A 20,269-nucleotide genomic window follows, 5' to 3' on the forward strand; every position below is an offset into this window, starting at 1 on the left:
ACTATAAAAAAAGCCCGCGAGTAATTGTAATTGTGTGTCTTGTAAAGCGCACTGCTACCCGCACCGCAGGCCTCGTAGCGCTATAGACCGCTGGGGAACCCGTCCTGGCTTTCCCTGTGAGATAGTCCCTCCTGGGAGTCTCCAAGGTGAAACCAGGCATCCCCGGCGTTTGTGAGGGGCCGTTGTGGAGATGAGGCAAGCTTAATGCCCAGAGTTGCCGAGCGTGATCCCTGATTAGAGTAGGCACCGAGGCGAGAATTATCAAGTCCGCTGATCCTGGTCCAAGACCCTGCCGCGTCGGGAATCGAACCCTGGTCCCAGGCCGTTCTCTGCTCTCGGGTCTGCCGCCTCTAACCAGTGAGCCACACCATGCCCCACTGCGAGCATATGTTTTGTGGCCTCTTGTGCGCGTAACAGACACCAATAGGCCATAGGCGGAGCTTCGCGACCGCCTATGGCCTATTGCGTGTTCTGTTAAAAAACAGCACGCACGCAAAGGCCAATGAAAATGGGCCTTGGAAATCCACACGCACGAGCTATGTGGAATTTCAAGGTCCATTTTCAAAACGCCTGGAATAGGACTCTCGCTGCGCGACACTGCATGCTCAGTGTATGCAGAGCCCGAGCCCTAAAAAGGTCTCAATCTAGAGAACTGTACAGTGGTCATACCACTCTGCAGATGGGCCTTGAGTCTAAGGGCGCGGACTTTCCAGAAAACAACTGATGTCTTCGCTTATGGGTGGCACTTGTATGTGGCTCCACTCGTCCCTTCTGGACTGGAACAACGTTTGCACGAAACCGCACAATGCCTCCTATCGGTATGCAGGAGAACTGCTCTAAAAGCTTCTGGATCCAGTCTGATAATTTAGGATTATTAACAAGGTGAGTAATCTGCGATTAGATAAAGCATGAACTAGAAAGATTGTTACACAAGATAAGAAGAAACTTTTTCATCACAGCCCAAGTAATAGTTGAAGAAACACATCTCTGGGTGGTCAAAGCAGCCAAGGCTGCTTGGCCAACGTTTGCTAATTGGACCACCTAATTAAAAGGAGCAAATATTGCTAAAGCCAGGCTGTATATCTTTTGGTAATTGTATTGATGAACACAGCTTTTGAGAGTATGTTGGAGCGACATGTGAACAGGTCTGTTTTTTCTGCAGTTCCACTGTGCCTAGCACACTGGTGTCTAAATCTACTTCAGCTGCTTAACACTCTTATGATCAGAACTGAATCCTCTCAGAGCTCTCTTCCAATAAGCATCGGGTGCCCAAACTGGTTCAAGTCATTCAGTGAGGTTCTCTCCCTCTTTTCCCTGGTCTCCTGCTTCTCACCCTCCATGAACTAGCATGTCAGTTTGGTCTGGTCAATCTGCAGGGCAAGTCCTTGAGCTGCCCTTATTTCCATCTTTCTATTATCAGACCTCTCAGTTCCATTTTTTGTTGAACACAAGATACCCCTTCTTACCCGGCATTGAGCAATGTTAAACGTTTAATAATATTGAACAGTATTTCAGTGGTGTGAAGTAAATTGACCTCTTCCAGGGCCGTCTGCCTGTTACCCTTCACCACCACAGAGGAAAGATTGACGTGTTTGTTTGGTTGCATCATATGTGTCTAATTCAGTGCCTTTGTTTTGCAGCAAGTGAATGCAGTGATTGCAGCCTCTGCGTCCATCAAGTCCTCGCCAAAACTGAAGCGAATGCTGGAGGTGGGTGCACTGAGGAGTTTCCACTGAGGCTGGTGGGACAGAAAGACTCTGAGGGTTGGAGACCAGCCCTGATAGGGTGGGGGGCAGACAGAGCCACTGAGGGTTAAGAGTGGTATTAAGGGTGCAGGGTAAGAAGGAGCCAAAGTGTTGCACACGGGGTCAAAAATCTAAGGAGATTTGTGGTCACAAGGCTGGGCTGGGCAGGACATGATTATCAACTATTGTGTGTTTATAGTCAGACCCTTGAGCCTAACTTCTGTTTTATGATTTTTATCCCAGATTATTTTAGCTCTAGGGAATTACATGAACAGCAGCAGACGCGGATCTGTGTACGGCTTCAAACTTCAAAGCCTGGACCTGGTGAGGCATTGTGTGTCCTAAATGAGCATGAACCTCTTCTTTGAGAATGTCCCCTAAACGTGTGGGTGTTTCCTTGGAAAGCACATGCATTGTTACCAGCTCTGTCTCAGATCTGAATAAGTTCAGATGGTGTGGGTGCTCTATCTGGGAAGACTCTGTCACCAGAAAGACCCACAGCTCTGAGGGATCGGTCTCTAAGTATGTAGATGTGCCCTTGGAGCGTGTTTGAATTAAGCCTTAGGCGAGCAAAGTGGAACTTCTGAGAGTGAGGCGAATGCTTGTGTTAACACAACCTGCAAGTGTTTCTTGGTACTTGGCCAAAGTTGATACAAGCATTAGGTATTGGTTCTGGCTCAGCATAAATTGCCAAATAGGATAGCCTCAATCAATCAATCAATCAATCAGGGATTTGCCTGTGCATTTGAGTACATAAGGATAAGCTGCTTGCATACTTGTGCGCTTGTTGGTGAATGTCCATCTGTGATTGCTGCCTGCTGCATCTTGTCGATCATAGATTCACTCTGCTTCGTTGGATTTTTAAGCTTGCTGACACTAAGTCGACGGACAGGAAGCTGACACTGTTGCACTATATTGCGCTGGTCGTGAAGGAGAAGTACCCAGAGCTTTCCACCTTCTGGACGGAGCTTCACTATGTTGAAAAAGCAGCTGCAGGCGAGTAACACCCGCGATGCCATATTGCTCATTTCTTCTGATGCCATTGATTCTATCCTGCAAAACAGAAATGTTGGTTTTTGTCTGAACTGTGCGCTCTTAATGTGGAGTGTGTGAGGCGAAGGTATCTGTTCTTTATCTGCCAAAGGAATTCATATTCTGTGACCTAACGTCAGAATGCCATACAAAGATTCCTTGACAGAGCACACTCTTTCCCGCCCTTTTCATTTGAGGTGCTGCAATAGGTACAGGAAGGACAGGTGAAAGGCAAGATCTCTGCCGAGTGTGTTTGCTTTTAACCTGGTGGTATGTGCCTCAGATCAGAGGTGTTCCGCAGTGTGACCGGTTTGATGGGTTCATGTGGGACCCTGGTGCACCACCTTGCTCAGGGGCTCTGCACATTATCACTGTACAGTGCTCGGTAAAGATGGGGTTTGTGCAGCGTTTTTGGGGGCAGGGCAAGGGGGATCCATGCTTTAGGAAAGGCTTTTGTTTTGATAGGCAATACTACATGGATTCTTTGTGACTGCAGTTTGTGCATGTGAGATGAGATCACAGTTCATTCAATTTGGTCCCTCGGTGATCTCCAGGAGGATTCATATAAATGGGCATCCTTGTGGCGTACATGACTATTTCAGAATTGTGTGTGTGCAGGGTAGTGTGTACATGGGGGCGCGGAGGCGGTGTGTGGAGGATGTTTCTCATATCTGCTTGACTCTCTGACCATCTACCTGTCCTAAATATTGAAGTTCTAGACCCTATTTTCTGCAAACTCTGGTGTGGAACCATAATGATAAAACTAGAAGTTTACCATAACCTGATGATAGAGAATCTTCACATATGGTGCACATCTTCTGTTGATGCTATAGCTGCTTATTAACCCAGATTCCACAGCTGATATTTGGGCACCCTATATTTTAATGACTGATTACGGAACTCTGTTCAAGATACAGAAAGTCTACCTTCAATTAGCCAAGTATGGTTCTTGGTTTCTAAACTTTTGTCAGCAAAGAACTCGAGTTGGTTGCAAGAACTTCTCTTCCACCGCCTCTGTGAAGGCCCTGATTCAGTCCTCTCAAACATCATGTGACAATTTTACTTTTTCATTCAAAAAAGAATCTTTCATCCAGAGTAGTGTGCCCAGTGCTTGTTTCCATTCCTCAAGCTCTTGCACCATTCTTGGTTCACCACGATTACAAATTATTTTCAACTTTTCTTTTGTTTTAGCCATAGTTCCCCTTGCTGTAAAGGTGGGTGTGTAACAATACTCTTTAAAAAAAAAAAAAAAAAAAAAACTCCACAAGTCCAGCCCCCCTGAATAGTGTTCATCCTGCCTTGTGAAAGCCACTGAGAAGCGTCTGGCCAGATGGCACTCAGACCTATTTGAAATATTTTGTTTCCCGACCACTCTCAGGCTGGTTTCCCTTATTATTATTCAAGACTATGGCGGTACTGCCATGCTTGTCATGCAATCTTTCTCTGCGGCATTGGGCACCATCACACAATCCTGATGGGTTGATTAGCTTTGGTGGGTATTGCGTGTTAGCTCTTTAGTCATTTTTCTAATTTCTGTGTGGTTTTATTCATTCTCCTTTTCAGTTGACCTGGCATTGCGTCCCCTGGGCCGTTCCACAGGGATTCTCCCTCTGTTTAACTTTTACATGTAGCTCTGTGGGACTGTCATTAGTCTTATCAGTTCAAATCCTGTCCTAAAGAGGTGATATATAACTTCTCATCCACCTAGAAAACACTACACCAGATATGTCCACCGCCTTAACCACTGCAGTGATGCTTAACATTAATGGATTGGGAGGAACTTTTTAAAAACTGAACTCTCAAGACTGAGACCACTGTGGTTAGCTGATTCCCTCCTTGGGAACCCTTACTTTGACCTCCCACCATGAGTGATTTATCCTACACTCACAATAAAAATAAGTTTGCTTTGCAAGGACCTCTGCACAAGTGATCAGAACATGCAGCAAGATCTCAACAGTCTGGAGAGATGCTCTTCGCCCCTCAAACCTTTATGGATAGGGGCACGCTTCTAAAATCTAACAGTCAGAAGCCTGCAGTCAGGCGAGAAGAACAGTCTCCACTGCACCCACCTGCTACGGCTTGCTCCTGTGTCCGGAAACATCTTCGTAGATGTGCCATATGTTGGGCCCAACAAGCCTATGAACCCAGGACTGGGGGACCAGATTGTTGGACTTGTATTAAGGACAGTATAAAAGCGAGGAGAGGGAAGAATAAAAACAAAAAAAGCAATCTGGGTAGGCCTGCATGTTCAGTGACTGGGGAAGCATTAACGGGGAACCTGGGAAACCAGAAGGGGAAATGCAAGACCAGGGAAACATGAATACTGGGAGTGAAGTGTGCACTAGCACATCACATAGTGAACTTGCCTCACTGACAGCAAACAGCAGAAGGAAACTCCAGTTACATTCCAGCTGGACCTCACTGCCAACCCCACTCGTAAGGAGTAGAGCTGACCATCTACTCAACATTTATCTATTTCTTTATGAATGCAGTCTGCCACATATAACCACGGTTCGATCGCTTGCTCAGTGACTCTCACAATGGCGAGGAAAAAGCGGGAACCACGCCCATTAATAGGTCTGATAAGATACCACGTTACAGGCGACAGCCAACAGGTCAAACTGGTTAGGTGGAGGGACAAAAGGCCCTTACTCGCATTGTGATGCACCCATCCAGGATAACCTAGACGCATGTCAAACCAGTAGAAGGTTTCAAACAGTTGCTACATAGTTGCTGTACAGTACATAAACTGTGTCAGTATGTGAATAGTTAAGAGTGACACAAGTATTTTCTGACCGTGATCTAGGTTAGCTTGGTTCTGATCAAAATGTAAAACCCCACTTACATATTTAACATGTGGAGGCACAGAGGATGACAATATAACTTAATAACTGAAGCACAGCTGTTGTAGTTGAGGACAATCAGGCACGGCACATCAAGCACAGCCAGCGACTTCAGGAAGTAAAGAACGCAACTAACCTACAATGGATATTTCATGCATGTCCAGTGTCATATGAGGGCCGGCCATTTTTGCGAGGAAGTAGGAACCGAGGAGTATTATGAAGAGAACTGGGAGAACGCTCTCTGTTTCCTGGTCTGAAAAGTACTTTGGTATAATACATTTTCCTCCTCTTCCTTTGGTCCAGAGGAAGTTTGCAATGGGAAGAGATGCTTCACCATGACCCAGGCTTTCTGAACCATCCAGCTTGGTTCCAGACTTCTCAAAAAGGCATCTGAACTGTCCTGTATCACATAGAGGACCGACATTTTATTCCACCAGACATTCCCCCTGTGGGCTGAAGCCATTAGAGGCCCGTTTTGAAAGCTCACGGCCTCTCCTACGACAACAGCGATCGCAGGAACTACATCCTACAGAGGAAAACCTATCTTGCAGCTATCAAAACAGCAAAAAAAATCTACTACGTTAATGCTATTAATAACGATAGCCAAAGGCAAAAAACCCTTTTCTCCATAGTTAAATCCTTTACCAAACCCAAAGCTCTTCAACCGGAAATCCCCCCATCCCAAGAATTCTGTGACAAAATTTCGGACTACTTTGATGACAAAATCACTCTCATCCACAAAAATTTCCCTCCCCCACCCCCAGCTCCCTTACCATGGGACCTTGACCATTTCAACCAGCCTACAAATAGTTTCAAAAGCTTTACTCCGGTTACCTTGTCCCAGACCAGAGACGCGATCCTTGCTTGCAAATCTGGCTCTCCCTCTGACCCCTGTCCACCTAGGATTCTCCACCTTATCATCGACGAAATTAACCCTTCCATCAACACCATAATCAATCAATCTCTCTCAGCCGGCTTAGTACCATGCTCTTGGAAACAAGGGGTGGTCAAGCCGCTCTTGAAAAAGTCGAATAAACCCCCCTCCGACCTGACCAACCTTCGTCCGATCACCCTCCTACCTGCACTAGGTAAAATAACGGAACAGCTGGTCCATAAGGAGCTCAAAACCTTTCTGGACTCAAATAATTTACTTCACCCCCAACAATCCGGTTTCCGGCCGAAACATTCCACTGAGACGGCCCTGATCGAGCTGACCGACACAATCAAAACCCTTCAAGATCAGAGGAAGAAGGCTATCCTGATCCTTCTCGACCTTACGGCAGCTTTCGACACTATTTCTCATTCCATCCTGATCAAGAGACTCTCAGACATCGGCATTTCCAACACTGCCCTATCTTGGATCAGTTCTTTCCTCAGTGACAGGTTCCAGACCGTCTCACTTGGCCCCTATCAATCCAAGGAGAAAAAGGTGTTCTGCTGCGTCCCCCAGGGTTCAATCCTGAGTCCCCTCCTCTTCAATATCTATCTTATCCCTCTCCTTACCCTCATAGAATCGTTCGGCATAACTGTCACTTCTTATGCCGACGATACTCAGCTGATCATCCCCCTTGATGAAAATACCAACACGGCTGAGCTCAACCTGAAACACTGCCTTACAGCAGTCTTCCAGTGGATGGACACCAATCACTTGCGCTGCAACTCGAACAAAACCGAGATTCTCCCCATCGGAAAAAATGCATCCTTCTGCCCTGCCCTGTGGTGGCCGGACAACTCTGCCGCCCCTCCCCAAACTGTCTCATCAGCTAGGAACCTCGGTGTCCTCTTCGACTCCGAGCTATCCTTTGACCTCCACGCCTCGAACACGGCAGGTAAATGCTTCGGCATAATAAAATCATTAAGGAAATTCTTTGACTTCCTCCCGCTCGAAGCGAGAAAAACGGTAGCGGTAGCCCTCATTCTGTCCCGAGTTGACTACTGCAACGGACTCATGGCAGGGACCAAAAAATCGACCCTCGCCAAATTGCAAAGTGTCTTGCACACTGCCGCCCGGCTTGTCCTGAAACTTCCACGAAAATCCTCCATCTCCGCAGCCCTTAGGTCACTGCACTGGCTCCCCCTACACAAGAGAATTCTCTTTAAAATTCTCATTGTAGCTTTTCGAGCCTTCAACAAAACCGGCCCTTCCTATTTAACCAAACGTTTCCCCCATTACACTCCGTGCCGATCTCTAAGATCTTCACAAGACAACCTCATGACCTTGTCTAAATTCAACCTGAAATCCAAAGGCGGCAAAACTTTAAGCAACTTAGCCAAAAAAAACCTAGAATAGTATGCCAAGGCATCTCAGGCTTCAAACATCTGAGAAACCATTCCGGAATCTGCTCAAAACCTGGATCTTCACGCTCCCTGACGATTGGTCCAAAGCCGCCATTTAGCCTCCCCCACTCCTCTCTATGACTGGAATCAGGACCTATAGCGCCATGATGCTCCTTCCGGAGCGACCGTTTGCGCTTTATAAATACCAATCCAAATTCCAAATTCCAAATTCCTGATGCCTCAGTCACTTTCCCTGCCCCTTGAAGTTAATTGCTGCGGGCATGGAGAGCCTCAAAAAATTGAGAAAAAGGGGGAGTGAGGAGAAACAAGAAAGAATGCAATCGATGAAGGGGAGAGAGAAAAAGGTGCATAGAAAAGGAGCGATTGAGTGAGGCGACGAAGGGGGCAAGCCGGTTTGAGAAACATTTCCAGGGTGCTTTTGGTTTCCCAGTCCAGCCCGGATCACATGAGCATCTTGTCACAAAATAGGGCAGGTTCAATGAGTGGAAGAGATCTGGATTCCATCCATCATTTGTTTGCTAAAACACTTTTCTGGAGGCCGGCAGACAAAGTGCCATAAAACATTCCAAGGCAAGAGCGGGGCAGGACTAATAGGTGGAGGTCAAGTGCTGTGACGTGAGCCACAGGTTTGGAAAAGAAAATGATGAAAACATTCAAAAAGAACAGAGAGAGAGGAGCAAATAAAATGAGTGGGGGTGAAGGACATTGTGAGGAAAAATACGAGAAAATGAAAAAGACTGAAAACAAATGAATGATGCAAGGATAGAGGCCTCGAAGGCGGAAAGTTTGGATGCAGAGGTGAACGAATCAATTAGTGAAAGGTTGGAAGGGTGGACGAGAGGTTTCGAGTGACTGAATTGGACTAAAGTTTGTACGGACAAATGGGTGGAAGTGTGTTAAAATGGATCGATGTGTGAAGGAAATGGTCTGGGATGGATGGAATGATGTAAGGAAATACGGATACATGGATGGAAAAGTGAAAGAGGGGGTTTATGAGCGAAAGGAATCAGTGAACTGATGGATGGATGGATGGATATCAATGGATTGTTGGAATAATAAAAGGACTGGTGAAGGATCCACGAGTGGCTGAATTGAATTGTGGGACAGTCAAAGGAAGGTGTACAACTGAAGAGAACAATTCTATGCAGTGTCGGGCTTACCTGCTTCACCCACTCGGTGTCATTAAAGATTAGTTTCAAAGCGGGGGTGGGGGCTATTCCCTTGGCCTGGGGGATGTTTCAGTAGATGGCTGTCGGGAGGTCCCAAGCTCTGTACCCGGCTCTTAGCCCGGATTCCCCCTTTCGCCCCCCTTTCTTTCCCTGTTGTATCCTAACATCCATAGTTGACACTGACTCGCACTTCCTGCCCCTCCAGTCTCCTTGGAGAACGTGCTGCTGGACATCAAGGAGCTGGGCCGGAGCATGGACCTCATTCGGCGGGAATGCAGCCTTCACGACAACAGCACCTTGCGCGGCTTCCTGAGCGCCAACGACGGGAAACTGGACAAGCTTCAGAAGGACTCGCGGACTTCGGAAGTGAGTAACCAAAGCAAAGCAGTGCGGACCGAGCAGAGACGGAGCCGAGCCACAGAGTGCGAGAGGGAGGGGGCAGAATCTCGGGGTGCCGAGGGGGCCTGGCTGCAGACAGGCACGCACGCGCTCTGTGGAAGCGTCTCAAGCTGGAGGCACGTGCTCACGACAAGTGCCCGTGGAAGGCGGGAATGTACCCTGTCTGCAGACAGGATTGTGCCCCTAAAGACTGGCGGAAGTGATGAGCAGCAGGGAGGAAGCAGGCGAGGGCCCTAGTCTTTAGGGAACCGATGGTAGTGGGTAGGCAGGAGTGTGGCCTGGGGTAGCGCCCTGAAGACTGGCCGGCGGATACGAAGTGTCTCTTGCACCGAGAGCAGTGAGGAAGAGGATAGAGAGTATCCCAGGAGTGGGCCCCGAAGAGGCCCTGTGTGAGAGCCTGACCACATACCAGCCTGCCCAAAGCACTGGTCTGGGTGAGACGACCTGGGGTGTTCATTACTGGGGTGACGTGTTGTGGAAGGATGAAGGGGGTGGGGTCATGTGGGAGCACCGAGTCTAATTGGCTTTCTCGCTCTTCTGCTCCCTTTCTCAGGAAACGTACAATACTGTAGTGCTGTACTTTGGGGAGAGTCCCAAGACCACGCCGCCCTCTGTCTTCTTCCCGGTGTTTGCACGCTTCATCAAATCGTACAAGGTAAGCGGCCGGCCTGCTTCAGGCTTGCACGTGCTTCTCCAGCCCGGTGTTTGCCCGTGCCAGCCTCCTTTGCTTGCATTGCATGAGACCTTGCTGTGGCACAGACAGGCAGGATTGCTGATCACTGGTGGGCTCCTTTCTCCTACTCTGCTCTTCCTGTGAAGAGGCCTTCTACTCACATGTTTTCCATTTTCACAGAGACTCAGTTTGTTTTCCCCAATGTCCATCCTTTAAATACAGAGCGAGATGCAGGTGGTACATGTTTGCTTGGGAGATCTCATTGTTTTTTAGGTGTTTTTTATGCTGCTCATTATTAGCAATGATTTTATCATTCAATGATGTCAGTGCATGGTCCCTCCGAAGTAGCACTGCATCCGCCTGGGTACTATCCCAGCAGGCTGCTGCTCTCTGCTTGCCACATTGCCGCTGTGGGGTCAGGCCATGCCACCACGCTTTACCTACATGGACACATCCTCGCTCTGCAGATGCTCTCTGCCGCTCTCTATCCCTCTTTGTCTCCCTCTCTTCCTCTGTACCTTATCTGCCTTTTTTTTCCTCGGCCTCTACCTACGAACTGCGCTTCTTCTCCAAGTCTGTCAGCGTTTGCAGGGATTCTAACAAAACCACCATGCTGTCTGTCTGCAGCTTCTCTAGCAACTCTTCACCTCTTTACCTTTGTGTTTTTTTTATTTCTCTTTCTAGCTTTTTATTGCCTCTTTTCCTCTGTCCGTCTTTGTTTCCCCATCATTTTTTGTCTTGCTTTCTTTTCTCACTTATACGTTATCTTTGTTTGTTTCTTCCTTTGTCTTTTCTTCTCTTTTTCTCTCTCCGCTAAGCTGCCTCTGCGCACTGAGTATGTAGCAAATCTTCTTTTCTTTGAGTCTCGTACTATCTCTATTTTACTTTATTTCTTAGTTTTTCTGTGTCTCCCTCGTTGTTTTTTCTTTTTCCTCTATTTTTTCTTAGTTTTCTATCTTGCTACTTTGATCTCTTGCTATTTTTTCTGTTCCACTTTTATCTTCCATAATTTTCTTCCTACTTCTTTTTTTCATCTCTCCATTCTATTTTAATTTTTCCGCTCTCATTCTCTACTTTAAATGAGAATTATGATGAGTGATAAAACATTTGTTGAAATTTGTTAATCCTGTAAGCATCCCTATCGTTTTTCCGTTAAATTATAAAATCTAACCTCTAATATGTACTGTTACATGTCTTTCCATTGATTTACAAATGGGGAACTCCAAGTCTGGCCCTAGACCTTAGCCTACACTTATCCTTTACCCTTATCCTTCATTTTAAAGGGTTTTGTTTACCCTCTTTCCAAGCCCAAGCCCTAACCAAATCAGTAACCCTAATCTGATCCGATGCATGCTGTAATCGTCGAGACCCGGTTCAGAGGGAGCATGCAGGTTTACTAGCGGGTGCCTAGCGTCTCGGGCGGTGTGCCAAATACGCTACCACCCCCCTTCCGAGGTCTATGTGGTGACAGTGCCTCACCTTACAAGTGCATTTAAATTTTTTCGGTCTCCAGAATAGAGAGACCCTAAAGGGAATTTATCTTTTGTGTTCCCTTGCACTTTTTCAGACGGTTTTTACTTTCACGTCCCTTGGTAGGGTGGGCCTTAGCGTGTCCATACCGCCGGGGTATAGCCCACTTTAGGTCCTGACGAATGCCAGGTAAATGAAACCGACATTGGCAGAAACATGTTGACCATCACTTAATATTACTGGAAACAGACCAATCAACTTGGTTGGTCTAGTTTTCCAACACATTTTTATTATGTCTTATTGATCAGCCAATAAAACATTTTTTAATACAACTAAGGCATTTTTAAACTCACTATTCATACGTTCATTAATCACTGACACTATCACTTAGCTCCCACATCCTCACATTACCCGCTCCGCAGTAAATCTGGCGTTGAAGCACACTGGGGTGGCACTCGGTCACTCCCAGTGGGGCCCAATGATGAAGCATGTCACCGACCAGGTCGGTGAGTGAGGGCTTTCTAGACGCACCAAATAGGTGTTGTTTTCCTTTGTGCTTGAATACTCCTTTGTTCTATAGTTAACAACACTCTTTCATTGTTGTTCATGACGTAAACGAGGGATATTCATATATGCAACCCTCCCTAAACCCTATTAATATATTTATATATTATAATTATTATTATTGTTATTTTCCTTTTTGTCACGTCAATTACCTGCTTTTTGGTCTACTCTCTTTGGGTTTCTCGACTTTTTTTCCGAACTTTGGAAATAATGTTTTCATCTCTCTGTTTGTATATTTGCCCTTCAAATCTTTCTCGTCACACTTCCAGTGCATATTCGTTTTCTCTCCTATACTTTGGGGCTGTTGATCTGAAGCAGTGCCCTCATGCTGTCTCTGACAGGCAGATGTTGGTCTTGCTCCTGTGTGCTGCCTGCTGCAGCCCCATGTTTCTGTGGCCGGGTTGATGCTGCCTGTCTGTCCGTCCGCCGTCCCTGTGCTCAGTCAGCTCCCATTCTCAGTGTCCCGAGAAGCAGCCCTTCCTGGAATTGTTCATGCAGGAAGTGCTGCTCACTCTCTGGTGGGGCCACCTGCATCTGGAGGAGACATAACAGAAGCTGCGCGTGTGGGCCAGCGCTCTGTGACACCGCTTCTTCCAGGGCCCAAAGCTTTCTCCTGTGTGGATCTGCTTGGACTACATTTCTTGTTCTCTGCTCTTAGATCTGCTTTTGTCCTACCCCCCCCCCCCCCCCCCCCCCTGCCTCCCCCTTTCCCACATCTCTCTCGCCGAGTGGGACTTTGCGGGCAGGCCCACTCTAGGTCATACCAATCTCTTTGACTGATCCCCTAGCTGGTGTCCTGCTGCCCATGCCCTCTCGTGGCTGGGCCCTTAATTGTCCAGATTCTGTCTAATCCAAATTCTCTCCCGTCCAGAGTTGTCTTCCATAGCCCATTTCTGTGACCCCTTTGCGGGCGAGTCCTCCCTCCTGGGAGGCCCTCTGATGGCCTTCTCCCATGATGGCTTTCTTCTGTTCAAACCACTTCACACTGCTTTTATCTGAACCTTTCATCTAAACTCTCTTCAATTCGAAGCCTTCTACCAGACCCCTGCTCTCTATGATTTAGCTACCCGGGTCCTCTCCTGCTTGGATCCTCTGCTGTCTGATCCTTTCCTTCAGACCCCTATTGCCGGAGCCCTCTGCTGGCTAAATCCTTTCTTTTCTGAATTTGCACTCTAGGACCATCCTGTCCAGTTACTCTCCTGGGCAGTAGCCTCCAGGCCCTCAGGAGGTTTGTCCTTTTTAGCTCTTCCCTACTAGACCGTGCATGTGCTCTCTATTGCAAGACATTCTTAGCTGACTATGGGCCTATATCCCGCCGATTGCATATCACTGGTTGGCTTTATTGCCACTCCCATGTGCTTGCTTTATATTTGCTAGATTGTGAGACCTTTACTTCCACTTTGAGCGTGTGCCTCTCCCCCGGAGCATGATAGCTCTACTCGACCCTGCAAGGATTACAGTCAGGTGTGGAGTAGTCCGTGATTCGCTTAATAGAATCGAGGACATGAGAAACAAAATCTACTTATTTGGGTGAAACTGGTGAAGAAACCAAATCGGTCATCCACAAATGTGTGCATAGATGCGTCCGTAATAAACATCTATATAATAATGTGGAGAACAGATTATGTAAAGCTCATTTACATTTTGATTTCAAGATTGGGAGTGTGGGAGCAAGCCTTGTATCCACGTTGAGGGCATTCCTTGCTTGACAAGATGAGTTAAGGGGGGACATTTCGGAAATGGAGTGATTTAAGGTCCGTTCTTGCTGGACAGTTCTAGCTTTTTAAAGAACGGGGATGACCCCTGCTGTCACAAACCTTCTTTTTGCCCAGTCTGTCCCCAGACCTGGGCTCGAGCTCAACCTCTGCCCAGCTTGGACCGATGTCCTCCCCCTCCTAGTGTAGTTCCGGTTGCGCACGTCCGGTCACTGCTCTCTGATCTGTTCCCTTCTCTCTTTGCACCCGCAGGAAGCCGAAGAGGAGAACGAGATGCGGAAGCGGCAGGAGCAGGCGCTGAGGGAAAAGATGCTCGCGCAGGAGGCCAAGAAACTGGAACCCAAGGTCAGAATATGAGCACAGGCACACAAACACCCATGAATGTATGATGAAGACACACTCGCTCACATGAATGTGCGTGAACATAAAAGCTCCGGTGGCCTCAGTGAAGGGCGCATGCTGACCTTACAGGCACGGGCCCGATGGCCTTCCAAACAGCCTTATTTGAACACGTGTCATGCACCTTAAAGAATAGTCCTATGCAAAAAAAGTTGCACACGCCCTCGACTTAGCCGTCATCGGCTTACAAGCATTGGTTCTTAGAACCTGCGAGGGCTACGTTTTGTACAAACTAAAAAAAAACACACACACACACATACACTCTCTCCTCCTCCTTTAAACCCACACGTCTAGATTGGCACCGTTCATGTCTGTTTAGTACCACCTGAGAGATGTCGTGCAGCCTCGCCTAAGCACAGGGCCATAGAGCCGCAAAGAAGTACTCGTACCAGAGGTAGGTACATACATTTTCTGCAGCCTTGTGTGTACACACAAACACCTGCCATTGTCTTGTGCCCTTTCGTAAGGTATGTTCACGTCACGTGTTAATGTGGCCACATACACACTTACGTGTCCTTGCAGCCTTATGTACACCGGTCTGTAGAGTCCTGCAAACGTGCATGTTCTCAGGGCTTTAAGTGGGATGAAAAAATTGGTTGGGGGTGTCTCAAATGGGCGTGGCCAATATAATTAAGGGCGTTTATTAAAAACAGGTACGCAGAAAATCTGTGCTTCACGTAGTGTCGCCCGACTTGTACTTTCCCGTTTCTGTCATTGCATCAAGATATGATACAAGTAACATCATACCTACAAGTCAGGACTATTGGCTTTGTCAATGGTTAGCAGCAACTATGGCTTGAATACAATATTGAAAAAGCTTCCAGTTAAAAGCCTGGTGACCCCCACGACAATGTTGCTGCTCCCGAGTTTTAAAAAGAGAAGGGAAATCCAGAGAGAAAATGACTCTTTAAAGGATTTCTCTTCCCCTACAGCTCACCTGGCGTGACGTCACGCTGTAACTTAGCTCACCTGGCGTGACGTCATGCTATAACTTCTCCACCAGTGAAAATTGAGCAGGGCAGATCGATGTGCCTGCTGTCACTGCAGTCCGGAAAAAAACCAGGGCACAAAACAGAGCCCGATAGAGACCCCAGACCCGTTTGGAGGCCCCTTTAAAAAAAAATGCCGGTGCTCAGCACCGGTGAGACCCGGCCCACTTGAAGACCTGTATGTCCTACAGTCGCAGCACGTGTCCGTAAGCATAACGTTAATTTCGATGCGATTGCACGTACGTCTGATAGAATACCATGTCAACAGTCTAACACTGCTTCCCACATGAAAGCCCATACAGGCCGTGTAAACAGAGCAGTCAGGCCCCGTCTTTAACGGTCTCTGCTCTCCTAGAAGGGTCACCCGGAGCTCCTCTCCTGGCCTGCACCCAGACCCTACGGACGCGCTGTAAACATATATGAAAACACATGCGCACAACGGGCAGAGGTGCCAACAACAGTCGTTACACAAGTCGCGCGCACTGTGACAAGCGTCCGCCCCTCCCATTGGTCTCTCCGACAGAAGTGCGGCATGGTTCAGTGTGCAGACATTGCATTTTGGGTGCATAAAAAAGTTAGCCACGCGGCGAGTGAGTGTGCGCGTGAAACCTAAGACCCGGCCTTTGTGTGTTCGGACTGCTTTTTTGTTGGCTCGTGCGTTGGGAGACTGAACTTTCAGAACCTGTTCATGAGACTCTCTCTTGCATTTTTTCAGATAATTTACACACGCCGAGAGGGTTTGGAAAACGTTAAATGTATCGGAATTTCTTACAATCCCTAAATAGCTTAAAAAAACAAAAAAAAGGCCTGCTGGAAGAGAAACAGATGGAAGTGATTTGGGTTCAGAGAGCATGGGAGCAGACACACCCATCTACTCTTGCGACAGTGTGTGTCTGTGCGTGTCTGCCGCCATCTGCTGCCTCTGGGGAGTACCGCACTTGTCTTCCACTCAAAATGTCTTTATAAAAAACAGCTACGAGTCTCTGCTGCTCTCTGCCGCCTCTGGGAAGAATCGTACCTGTCTAATACGAAATATAGTTATTCTGTTCAGCTACGAGGAGACCAGTGTACCGGCACGCGCTTCCTGGCCGTTTCTAGGGGATCCTTCTAACCGCATAATCCTCAACGTTTGAATTCCCCCGAATCCCGAAACCACCTTGGATGGCAGGGCGACTGCACCGCTAAGGCGGAGGAGCGTCGCCCCCATTGCCCTTCAGCACAGCAAAAAATAAAATGATGATAACGCGAGGTTATTAACATTTTATTTTTCCGTGCTGAGACAGTTTTGTGGGGCGGGCGGGGCGGGGCTGCTCTGTCGACAGGAGCTTGGGGAGTGGTGAGCACACTCTGCATGTGTGCATGAATGACAACGCTACAGCGTTTTGATTGGCTTAGGGAGCCTGGGTGCTTCCTGCTAGCAGATAAACCAGTAAAAGAGGATGGAGGGGGCTGGCCAGCAAGCTGACCAACAGGTAAGTGATCCTATTTGTAGGTCGAAGCCTGCGTTGCAGCGCATGCGCTGCTGCAGGCAAAGACCTATTGTGAACAGGGGGATTTCAGTACTGCGTGAAACCACACACCCTTTTTCCATTGTATGTGCTCTTGTGAAGCGCACTGCTGCCCTGAGGCGTCGTGGCGCTGTAGACCGCTGGGGAACCCGTCCTGGCTATCCCTGTGAGATGGTCCCTACTGGGTATCTCCAAGGTGAAACCAGGCATCCCCGGCGAATGTGGGGGGCCGTTGTAGAGATGAGGCAAGCTAATGCCCAGAGTTGCCGAGTGTGATCCCTGGTTAGAGTAGGCACTGAGGCGAGAATTATCGAGTCCGCTTACCCTGGTCCACGAACCTGCCGCGTCAGGAATTGAACCCTGGTCCCGGGCCGTTCTCTGCTTTCGGGTCTGCCGCCTCTAACCAGTGAGCCACACCACTCCACTATTGGCAGGCCTCGCGAAATGGAGGCCTGCCATTGGAACTTCCGTGTGTTTTGTTGATTTGTCCACTTTCGATCCCGCCTACCGAGGACTGGGTGACCTGCTTTACGGCACCCTGACAAAATTTCCTTGTATATTGTCATGGCAACCGTCAAGCAGGCCACTGTGTCCGGAGGAGCCCCGCTAGGATTGGCCCAGTGCCGCCTACGTCACCGGAGGCTAGGGGGAGTCGCCAGGCAAATAGGAAGCTTGTTCCTATTGAGCGTTCGATATGAATATTTGGCTCTGTCCATGTTTGGGAATATGCAGTGTAACCGTTTGCAGCAAAGCGCTATAAAAAAACATATTTTGGCCTGGTATTTTTGTTATTTTATAATATCGCGCATGATCACAGCCCTCCGCGCCTCATCGAGGTGCAGTGTGAAGAGAATGCGATGCGCACGCCTTCTATCCTCCCCTCTGGAAGATGCATTAGGGGTCAAAAAGATGGTTAGCGTGTCGGAAAGCGAGAGCAGACAGAGACCTTAGGTGACGGTGCCGCTGTTCGGGTGCTCGAGGCGACTCCGGGGATAGAGCAAGATTCTGCCCGCCAGAGAGGACGGCGTGGGGCCCAGACTGAGGTAAAGATGTCCCTGAGAGAGAGAGGGGGCTTCGTGGGGGCTGGTGTACCGAGGCCGCTCCGATAAAGGAGCTACCCCAACAATGCAGCGCTGCCCTTGCGTCCTCTCCATTGCACTCGCAATATCGCATTCGTACATGACTCACAAGCCCGGGCGGGTCCCTGAATACAACAGCCCCCACCTCCCACCGTTTTGGCGACCGGTATGCCTGCTTTCCAGTGTGGACGACTGTCTCTCCCCTTCCCATGAAGCCCTCAACACACACTGACTTCTTCGAAGAATCGAGGAGCGCGTCCCTCCTCCAAACCATGCGACAACGCTGCATTATTAGCAGGTGCGCGGTTGCTGCGTACCCGTAGATATGCGCCGGCTGCCCAGCACGCAGCAAGTTTGGTGACGGGGAACCGTAGGTAGAGCAGGGGAGCTGCACTGGGGAGGAGAGGCCTTGTGCACCAGGCGCAGCGTGGGGCTTGCAGAGAGAAAGGGGACAGCCTGCACAAGGGACGGGGAGAGACTGCATAGAAAAACAAGCATAGGCATAGCCAAAAGGTCTCGGCTTTGGGACCTTATAAGTGTTTAGTCGTGCAACACGTGATGTAGTTGCACCAAGGATATTTTGTTGGATAACTAAACACTTAAAAGGTCCCAAAGGCGAGACATATTGGCATTGCCAATGCTTGTTTGTTGTTGTAATTTCAAGCCCCAGTTCTGGCCTCTTATCTTTGGTAAGTCTGTGATTAAGTCCAGTGAAAAACCCAAATTGGAAATCTCTCCCCCATCGCTCCTGAGGGAGCATGCAGTTGACATTCGAAAAAAGTGACTGTGCTTCAGTTCTTTGACTATGACTTTTGTCCCACAGCTGGAGCGGATATGCCCTGCCTTTTCCTGGCCTTCCTCGACTCCACAGCAGAATTACGGGACCTCCTTGTGTGCCTTCATGCCCCATAGTTCTGCCAGGGCCAGCCCTGCCAAGTACCACGCATCCGTGTTAGACTAATGAATTTCTGTGTGGTGTTCCGCATCACCGCTCTGAAATGCATTCATGCATAATGCAGAGTGTTTCAGCTGTCACTCTGACTGAAGCGTTGCAAAGTGTGTGTGTGTGCCTGCGTGCCTGACCTCACAGCCCAGGTAGTGCCCAATAGCTGTTACATAGGCTGCCCATGACCCAGTCAGGTTATGTGTGGCCTGCGTGGTGTTGTGGGGGTACGTCATGTCCCTGTGTGCGGGGAGTTTGTGTGAGCAACTAAGGCTGGCAGCGTACTGGTTTGCAGTCTGCGCCGACCACAAATGGCTTGCGGTCCGCAGCGATGCTGCTTGCACCAACCCAGACGGGCCACCTGAGCTGTCCCTGTGGTAGCTGTGGGCTTAATGACATCCTGCCAGTGAATTCATTTAAATTATAATTTAATTCATAGCTGGCCGAGGGAGAGTGCAGTGGGACTCCTTGTCAGTGATCGAGTCATGACTGACCGGCGTTACGGTTGCAGCTGCCACCCAGACTTACTGAGGACACACACAGCCGGCAGCCTCGTAGACAACTAGGGCGGTTTGCTGCAGGGGTGCAGTGGATTCGCTTGGCTGAAGATCAATGAGAACAAGTAGTATTTGTTGTTTACCAGCCACCCACTGAGTGTGTGCCAGTGTATAGTAAATAACACATTTCTAATTAAGCGTGCCGTGCGATCAGACAGTGAGTGCTCACAAGCCAACTCCACCCTAAGGAAGCTTTTTCGGGCTGTCACTAAAACATTGCCTCCCCCAATCCCCTGAAGACTTAATCAGATGTGGAGATCATACACACCCTTACCCAGGGAGACGGTCTACCAAGTCCCAGTAGTGGCGCTGAAAGTAAGGGTGAGTAGAGTGAGTGCGCTTCCGCAGCACCCCAATAAATCTTTAGGTGACAAAGTGCTGCAATTATTCTCATACACGATGGTGTAGGGTCTATTTGTGTACACCAAAAGGCTGTTCCCTCAAAATCATTCGCTCAGGAATTCAAAATCAGTGAACATGTTCTACCTCCTTAGGGTACACCATCAAAACCAATGGTAAACTTAGTGAAAACAACATAGAGGGAGCATGCAAAATTATAATCAAAATGTATATACTTTCTATTTTTAGTATTATTAAATAGACCGTTCACAGAAATTCCAAAAAAGTAATCTTCCAAGCAGGAGTGTTGAAGATGGTTTTCTTTATTCTGAAGCATGTGTTGATATCAGTCAGCTTCCAGAAGAAACATAATTATTTTCTATACAATTAATTAACAGATTACCATCCAACGCGTTTCGTCCCCATATGGGACATCATCAGGGCAGTCACAATCCAGAATCCACACATATTACTCTTCAATTTTCCATAGAGTACACAACCAGGAGTGACCATTCCTACCAGCATATACATTTCAGGCTAAAACTTG

General features: G+C 48.2%; 1 protein-coding gene across 3 annotated transcripts in view; it reads left to right on the top strand.

Moving 5' to 3' along the window:
- The window catches only part of LOC147748758 (formin-like protein 3), a 374,701-nt gene that overhangs the window by 291,499 nt on the left and 62,933 nt on the right, over window positions 1-20,269 (top strand). For all 3 annotated transcript variants that reach the window (XM_086963760.1, XM_086963763.1, XM_086963765.1), the window contains 6 exons: window positions 1,641-1,709; window positions 1,989-2,069; window positions 2,612-2,741; window positions 9,293-9,453; window positions 10,040-10,141; window positions 14,161-14,253. In XM_086963760.1, the coding sequence (XP_086819886.1) occupies window positions 1,641-1,709; window positions 1,989-2,069; window positions 2,612-2,741; window positions 9,293-9,453; window positions 10,040-10,141; window positions 14,161-14,253 (636 nt within the window). The remainder of the gene's footprint in view (window positions 1-1,640; window positions 1,710-1,988; window positions 2,070-2,611; window positions 2,742-9,292; window positions 9,454-10,039; window positions 10,142-14,160; window positions 14,254-20,269) is intronic.

This window comes from Lissotriton vulgaris, chromosome 1_1 (genome assembly GCF_964263255.1).
Source record: "Lissotriton vulgaris chromosome 1_1, aLisVul1.2, whole genome shotgun sequence".
NCBI classification, from domain to species: Eukaryota; Metazoa; Chordata; class Amphibia; order Caudata; family Salamandridae; genus Lissotriton; species Lissotriton vulgaris.